General features: G+C 37.5%; 1 protein-coding gene across 1 annotated transcript; it reads right to left on the reverse strand.

Annotated features, from left to right (window-relative positions):
• Positions 1-571: 571 nt before the first annotated feature.
• Positions 572-8,203, reverse strand: cccdc110 (coiled-coil domain 110 molecular ruler complex subunit). Its single transcript, XM_087278920.1, has 3 exons — positions 8,168-8,203; positions 6,262-8,049; positions 572-1,064 (listed from the first exon to the last, which is right to left on the reverse strand). The coding sequence occupies exons 2-3, from the start codon at positions 8,027-8,029 to the stop codon at positions 1,015-1,017; spliced, it is 1,818 nt and encodes a 605-aa protein (XP_087135046.1). The 5' UTR covers positions 8,030-8,049; positions 8,168-8,203; the 3' UTR covers positions 572-1,014.
• Positions 8,204-8,442: the final 239 nt, after the last annotated feature.

Raw genomic sequence — 8,442 nt, forward strand, 5'->3', positions numbered from 1 at the left:
TAAATGGTGTTAAATAGCTAGAGTATGATACGCAATAACTCTCCACATTTGTTGTGGGCAGCAGGCTTTACACTTTCATGTGGCGAGAGGTATTTAGCAATTTATTTAGTTTTACTTTGAGCGGAATTTATTTATCATAGTAGGCCTATTCAAGTATCTTAACAAATGGCAGTTTAAAATAATTTTGCATCTAAAAAAGCATTTTGATATTGGTAAAAGTGTCTGCAACTTTTGCGAAGCATCAAATCACCGACATGTTAGCTGTCAAAACATGTGCACGACAGCAATAATTATTACTTAAAAAAAAATATATATATATATATATATATATATATATATATATATATATATATATATATATATATATATATATATATATATATATATATATATATATATATATATATATATATATATATATATATATATATATATATATATATATATATATATATATTGGCCATGTCTATTATTACACAAATTGTACTACAGCTAATATCTTAAAATAGTACACTTTTGTATCTAAAAAGTTAATGTTCTCTTTGAAGTCCTTGGGGTAAGAACACTCCATAACAGTGTTTGTACTTTTATTTGAGAGTGTAGATTGCATAACAGCTTTATTTATAAGTATATATTTATATGTTTTAACTATTCTATCCGTGTTTAGAACCTGTAGGTTACTACTGTAAGCAAATCAGCATTTGCTACACACTTTCAGTATCACCTTTGCTTGAAATTATCCAATCCAATCCTATTTATATGAAATAAACCTGCTCCCAAGCAGGTTATGACAACAACTCTCAAAGGAGTTTTGAAGAACGAAACAATCCTGGATCATGTCAAATCATCAATAACCAAACCAACCAGATTACCTATTCCATGTAGGAACTACTAAGAATGAACCACAAGTCTTTTTTTATTGTTTGTTTGTGTATTATGGGTATTTCATTGAGTGCCTTAGAAAGGGACTTTGTCTTAAATGACAAGTGCCTGAAATGTTCTTAAAAAAAAAAATCATTTTTGCTGAATCTCCTCTTCCAGTTTTCTTCTTATATCTTGAATCACTGTTGGGGAAAAATAAGCAACTTTAGAAATGTCAAAGTTACCAAACTTTGTATGACCATTTTCATTTAAATACAGATGGTTTCATCAATATCTTTACTGAAAGCTTTTACTAGTTTTACATATAAAGAAAAGTTGCCATATACAAAATACAGAAGTAAATATTTGAAGTGTTTAATAGTTTTTAATACATTTCAGATGTTAACTACTGTAGATATTGCTGTGTGCAAAACTGGGCTGAATAAATATATAAATAACTAAACGTTACTGTGATGTAAAAGCTGACTGAACATTTAGTCCCTATTATTCCTGATTTCACTCCAGCTCTAGGTTAATTTCAAAAGCATTCTGCTGCTCATGTGTGGAAACTGATACGTTTCAGGATTTGCAACTAAAAAACAATTCTTTTGTAAAATTTTAAGCAGCGTCAGTGTTACTTCCATTTAACACAATTTAGTGTTAGATCCATTTAATGTATTCATCATTTGTACTGCAAATGTTAGAATGAAAGTATTCATCTGGGATGATTTATCTCCCACATTTGAAAAATCTCACCTCGACACCCCAAACCAAAGAACATAGCTGAAATTAAGTGATACGGGGTCAGACTTTATTAGATTTGAGTTCTGCTGGAACAAATTTGGCATTAAAGTAGAAATAAAAACTATATCAGACAAGGGCCCCGTTTCAGAAAGGAGGTTAAGTGAAAACTCAGAGTATTTTAACCCTGAAATGAGAGAAACTCTGGGTTTTCCATTTCAAAATGGCAGGTTTGTTAAACTTGAGAAAGCAGGGTAAGTCAAGCCTGTTTCTGAAAGAGAGGTAACTTTAACTCCGTGGTAACTTACTCCGTGAACCTAACCTGGTCAGGAGCAGGTTGTACATTCTAAACTCAAAGTTTCTGTCGGTCTCCTCCCCTTTTTTAAAGACGAAGCGGTATTTCTCGCATTAGCCTTACATTTCCACCCACCTATTTTTATTGTGCATGTTGGATACGCGCATAAAAACAATTGATGGAAATGTCATGATGCACAGAACTTCTGAAAATAGGCTATAAAAAAACATGCGCATAACCGAGTAGGTTAACCTTTTTATTCGATAAGAAAATATGCACATAAACTGCGATGAAAACAGTTTTACTGAACAAATCCCAGTATGTGTATTAAAAAAGGTTCGTCATAAGATCATCATAAGTTGATGATGACAATGTGTGTGAATGGATAAACCAGCAGGCTGAGCACACTGTAGCACATCTGAAATGTTGTTTTGGTCATTCTAAAACGCCTGAACCGTTTCAGTATTAGTGTTATTATACAGGGTGGGCCATTTATATGGATACACCTTAATAAAATCATTAGTATGTGTGAGGGGGCTTGTAAATGACTCATGAAAGAGTAAAGTTACGTTTAAAACCAAGCACACCATTGTTTCCTTGTGAAGTTCCCAAAAGGTTTATTAAGGTGTATCCATATAAATGGCCCACCCTTTATTAGACCTCCAGTGCGTCTGGAGCATGTTAAGAGTGTCTGTTCTTTGCGTCTAAAGCTTCAAACGCCATCACGCATTCATTGTGTGTCAGCATTGTCTTCTCATTGTCATTTATTAAATAAAGAAAAAGATTGACGCAGTTTCTTCTACTGCTGTAAATTCTGATTTTACTGTTGATATTTGGCGCCAGTTAATCAGGAAGTGATGATTTTGTTTTCTTTGATTTATTGAATGGAAACGCTGCTTTATTTGCACGTCTTGCATGTGATATTCCAGTTTTGCACAATTTTAATTCGCATTTTTGGATGGAAACAGCTATTACCTACATTTTAGTCACACAAAGAACAAAGTCAGTAGGAGAATGGCTGGTCCTTTTTAGTAATTATCTTAAATTCACTGACCTTCGACAGGGACATGTGCTGTAACTAGATTAATGGGATTATTACTCGTTGTAAAAACTATAGCTGCGTCCCAAATGGCACACTATACACTATGCACTCATGCACTATGTACTTATGCACTTACACACTCAACAGGGTAGTATATGTATGTATTGTCGTCCCAAATGGCACACTAATGTTTTTTTACTAAGCGGAAATTTAAACTGTTTCCCTGATGACGGTTGCCAAATCAGTGAAATAAACGACCGAATTATTAAATAATACCTGCCGTGAGTATTGCCGCATTCACCATCGGGAGGTGCTATAATCACTCTCGTAGGACAATTTTACTTTTACCATCCAAAATAAATAAAGTTATCCAACATGTGCGTCCGATAGCTCCGCCCCTTCCGCTACGTAAGCAAACCTGTGGTCGTTGAGTGCGTGAAGTGTCCATCATTCCACACTTCACTTTAGCAGCTGAATGAGTGCATCATCCGGGTAATTAAAGTGCACTTATTATTTTTTAAGTTTTCAGTGTGAACACACTACTGACACTATTTATACTACAAAATGGCATAGAATAGTGCATAAGTATGCGATTTGGGACGCAGCTACACACTAGTGCCCTTTTATAATCTATTAAAACTGATAAACGTGTGTAAAAGTGGGAACCTTCAGTTAAACATTTCCACTGAACGTTGAGTTAAGGTTATCCGCATTTTTGTTTTATCAATTTTGTAGTAGAAACTATGCAGTAGCCTATTTTATGTCATTTAATGCAATTACATCTGAAATAACTTCAAAACTACGGCCAATTCCCCACTTTTTCAAAGTAAAAATGTAAAAAAACGTCACATTACATTACTTTTTTATTATACTTAGTTAAATACTTTAGATGTAAAATTTAATTATTAATTAACTTGAGCAGCTGTTTTCCCACGCTAACTGTCAGTTTCACTGATGCAGTGGTTATATTTTTTTTAATATATGGTCATATTTGCTGTAACTGTGCATTAGAGCTGAACAATTAATCGTAAAAAGATTGCAACCCCCTAGACGATCTTAATCCAGCATTTCTACGATTCTGTCAATCATATTTTCAAGTTCAGGAGAGAAGCAATGGTGGCCCCACAAGCCTTCACATTGTTTTACATACGTTGTTCAGCAATGTGGACACCTCCAAAAAGTGTTAAAAGAGTCCTCAAAAATGTCATTTCTGTCTTCACGTAATGTATTTGCGACCGCAAAATCACACGTGATCTGAGCTGACCGTGAGCTGTTACTACAGGGAGGGCGGGAACCTCTAAATGAAGTTTACTTTAGTGAACAGAACCTGCATGGGCTGTGAATAACAGGTAATAAAGTTGTAAATAACATCAGTTTGTGGCACAGAGTGATCGTTTGGGAGGCGCGCGGGAAGTGAACCGCTCTTAGCAGTGAAAATGAAACTGAAAGTGCACAGTGTTGTCAGATGTGGCTGACTGATTCCAGCCCAAAAAGTATCCAAAACCCGCCGAAATATAAAAAAATATATATATACCCACCCAGCCTTCCGTATTCACGAAAATTACGTCAGTGACAGATTTTAAGCAGAAAATCACAGATTGTAAGAAAATGTCTCAAACACAATAATTCAACATCAGAATTATCATCAGCATTAATGACCAGGGGCCTCATGCATCAATGCTGCTTACGCACAAAAACTTTGCGTACGCCAGATTTCACGCTCAGAATCGATCACGTTTAGATTTACTAACGATGAAATGAACGTGGAAATGTGCGCAGCTCTACGCCAACTTCATGGCTGGCGTATGCACATTTTTTGTGCGTGTCTGTTTTATTTACATTGACGACTCCTACAGGCATTTGTGTTAAATTGCTCTCTACAAAGTGTCTTCTCAGCTGTATGAGACGGGTTCATCCGCATGTCTAGTATATAAGGTTTCCGTACCATACAGTTGACCATCCAAGCATTAAAGCGCAATTTGCAGCTGTCGCCTGTTTTCCCAATGTAATCTGAGCCATCTACTGCACGCACATTGCTATAAAGGCACCATCTGAGGATGAATTTGTATGAGTGAATCAGAAATATTTCCATGTAATAAATGTGCAAATAAAATATGATGCACAAACTTATTAATGATTCCAACTTGTCTTCCTCATGATGATGAAGAGTATAGGCAAAATCTGATATGTAGCGGGGGAAAAAAAGAGAAAATTCATCAGACGCTGGATTCGAACCGAGTTCATGCTTGAACATGTGTAAACATATTGCCATGCATTTAACGAACTGCGCCACGCAGGCTGTTAAAGACACTACAAAATTTTACACCTTTACATCTCACTATTTCTTTTTTTAATGCACTCAGTGCGATGTTTAGACCCAACTGTGTTAACCGCATCAGCTAAACTCTCCCACTCTATTTTTTTCTTTTGTTGTTAATTCCTGAGGACAAACTTGCAAATAAACCTGTTTTTCTCCGGTCTACCTCCGAAAGCAGCACCTCCAATTCACATTCTGTTCAAAGTTTCTCTTTTTGCTTGCTTTTGCCTTTGCTTTTTCGTTGGGTTTTGCCAAAGTAGAATCATTAGCATATTCATACGGGGGAGGAGGCAGGGAGGGGTTTTGCGCTCGTGCATGTTGCGCTCAGTTTCACGTTCATTCAGATGTACAAAGAATATGCGTGAGATTCGGCGTACGCAGTGTTTCATACATCTGAATTTTTTTCTGCGTACGCACATTTACAGCTTTGTGCGTACGCAATGTTTTAGTATGATTTCCAAGCAAGTCTTCATACATGAGGCCCCTGGACTAATGTAAAGTCTGTTGAAGTCCACCAAGTCTATACAAAATTTAGCATTTTAACCAACAGTACAGCTACACAAAGCCTATTGCTGTTTTACCACATAACGATAATAATAGCCCACTCATATTAACCTTTATTTCACATCTACAGAATCCTGAAAAAATCGTGATCATTATTTTAGGCAAAAAAAAAAAAAAAATTGTGATTCTCCTTTTAGACAGAACCGTGCAGCTTTACTGTGCGTGAGCACATCAAGCTAGAGAAAGAAATGCTGATCTCTTTTTAAGATATTGCCATGTTAACTCTTAATATCTGCGCTCGATAGATTTTTATAGTCGTGGTGTGTGCGCTTAACTCCGAGTTGGCCTTCTCAAAATTGATTGACCTAACTCGGATGCTAACTCTGAGTTTTTAATCTCGCGATAAATCAAGTTTAAACTCTGAGTCGGTTGAACCTCCTTACTGAAACAGCCCCAAGGTGTGAGATTAACCTACGCATATTTTAGGAAACAGAAACATACCATCATCAGTTGGGGAGAACTTAAGTGCATTTCTTTGACGACTTGTAGTGATGTCAGTCATGGTCATCGGAGGATCAGCTGCATCAATGTGGCCCATTTTCTGCGTGATCCTGTCACTGATCCCAAGGTAATCCTTACGCAAGTCTTCCATCTCTGCTAACAGCACTTCTCTCTCTCGCTCCAGCAAACCAATGGCCTCTTTGAGTCGTTCTCCTTCCTTGGTGCTTGCCATCTCCGACACCATCTTATCTTTATGAATCGCCTCCATATTCTCCGCCAGGACTTGCTTGTCTGTCTTGAGTTTGTTGACCATTTCCATCAAACTCTCAGCCTCTCTTCTCAAAGCTTCATTTTGCTGCAGATAGGCTTTTTGCTGCTCGTGCAGTTGAAGTATCTCGACTCTCTGCTTGTTGTGAATCAACTTCGATTCATATTTCATAGTCTCCATCTGCTGATGCGTCACGTCTCGTTCAGTTTGGCACTTCTCCAATTCAACGTTCAGATTTTCAATCCTGTCCTGAAGCTGTTTAACATTCTTCTCGTGGTCAGACTCTCTAGAGCGGCTTGACTGAATGAGCTCCTTGTTCTTCTCCTGAGCTTTGCGTAAATGATCTCTGAAGTTTGCAGATTCTCTTCTCAAGGCTGACACCTCCTCCTCAAGTCTCTGAATGACGCTGATGTTCTTCTTGTGCTCGGCGTCCATCATCTGCAGGGTCTCATTACACAAGGCAAGATCTCGTCCTGCTACATCCCTTTGCTCCTCTAAAAGTTTCTGCTTGGTTAGCAGCTCTTGAGACATCTGCTGAAGCTTCTTTAAGGATTTCTGACAGTTCTTTTTCTCGACGAGCTCCTCGCTGAGTTGGTCCTTCAATGTCTTGGCACGTGTTTTGAGGCGCTCGTATTTTTCCATCAGTGCCTTCAGCTGCTTCATTGAGGTTTTGTTGTTACTCTTAGCTTCATCAAGTTCCTTCTTCATGTCTTCACAAATGTGGTCGAACCTGGTGGTGACCTCTGTGTTTTTCTGCTCTTCGCATTTCAGCTTTTCAGCTAGAAGTTGGGTTTCTTTGTCATTGCGCTTTAACATTTCTTTCATATCTTTAAGTTCTTGTTGCTTCACCAAAAACATACGGACAACTTGTTGATTTTCCAAATCCTTCTGTTGGAGTTGTTCCTTCACAACTTCGAAGAAGTCGAAATGTTTACCCTTGAATGATGAACTTTTGTCTGCTCTCCCTTTTTCTCTGCCCTTTGACATTTCTTTTAAAATAACTTTGGGTGGATTTGAGGAGCATTCAACAGACCTTGTTGAATTGGACCTAACCAGGTAACCAAAGGGCAGATGTACAGATTTATGATCCATCTGAAAATCATATTTCGACTTAAGGATGCTCATCGTAGCCTCTTCCTTCTTCATCAGATCTGCTCCTGCTAGAATTCTGTGCAAGGACTCAATTGCCTGCTCATTTAAATCTTGAGTGACATTTCCATTCGATTTTTGAAGTAAACCCTGGCGGATTTTGAAAACCCTGTTTTCAAGACTAGCGTCCCCTGCAGCACGCTGTGATTTAGTAGATGGGAGCTGTCGTCCTTTCTTCCACTGTCTAAAAAGCTCTTTATCATCTGACTGCATTTCACTGTTGGTGGTTTCTGGCTGAAGGGAGTCCAAATGATCAGGAATTGCTCCGTTTATGTCCTGCTGGGTGTCTTGAATGCCATCAAGTTTACACTTGTGCACAGACTTTCTCATCTTCTTGAAATCAGAGTCCATTTTAAGTCAATTTCTTTGTACTGTAAGGTATTCAGGCAAGTCAGTTAGCCAAACATTTAAACAATGCCGTCCGAGATTTACTTGAAACAACAGGCACTTTAAATAAGATAAAATGAAACTTTCTTCCAGAGTTCTTACCTTACTTGCATTACGTCTCTCCAAACGGACTGCAACAGAAGCCTACTGTGCAACTCAGTCTTCATTGTTTAAAATGTTTTAAAATGTCTGTCACCATGGCAACAGGACTAATGCTGGCAACGCTAAGCACTTGGAAAAAGACGTTATAAAAATGGTTTTGAACTAAACCAGTTCCGCCTGGTTAGTGTCAAATGAACAAAAGCATCCATCATCTCACTGAATACTTCAGTTCAGCATTTCTTTGGATTATAAGACAAAGTATTTGCATTACTTTA

This window comes from Danio rerio, chromosome 13 (assembly GCF_052040795.2).
Source record: "Danio rerio strain M-AB ecotype USA chromosome 13, GRCz13ab, whole genome shotgun sequence".
Lineage (NCBI taxonomy): Eukaryota > Metazoa > Chordata > Actinopteri > Cypriniformes > Danionidae > Danio > Danio rerio.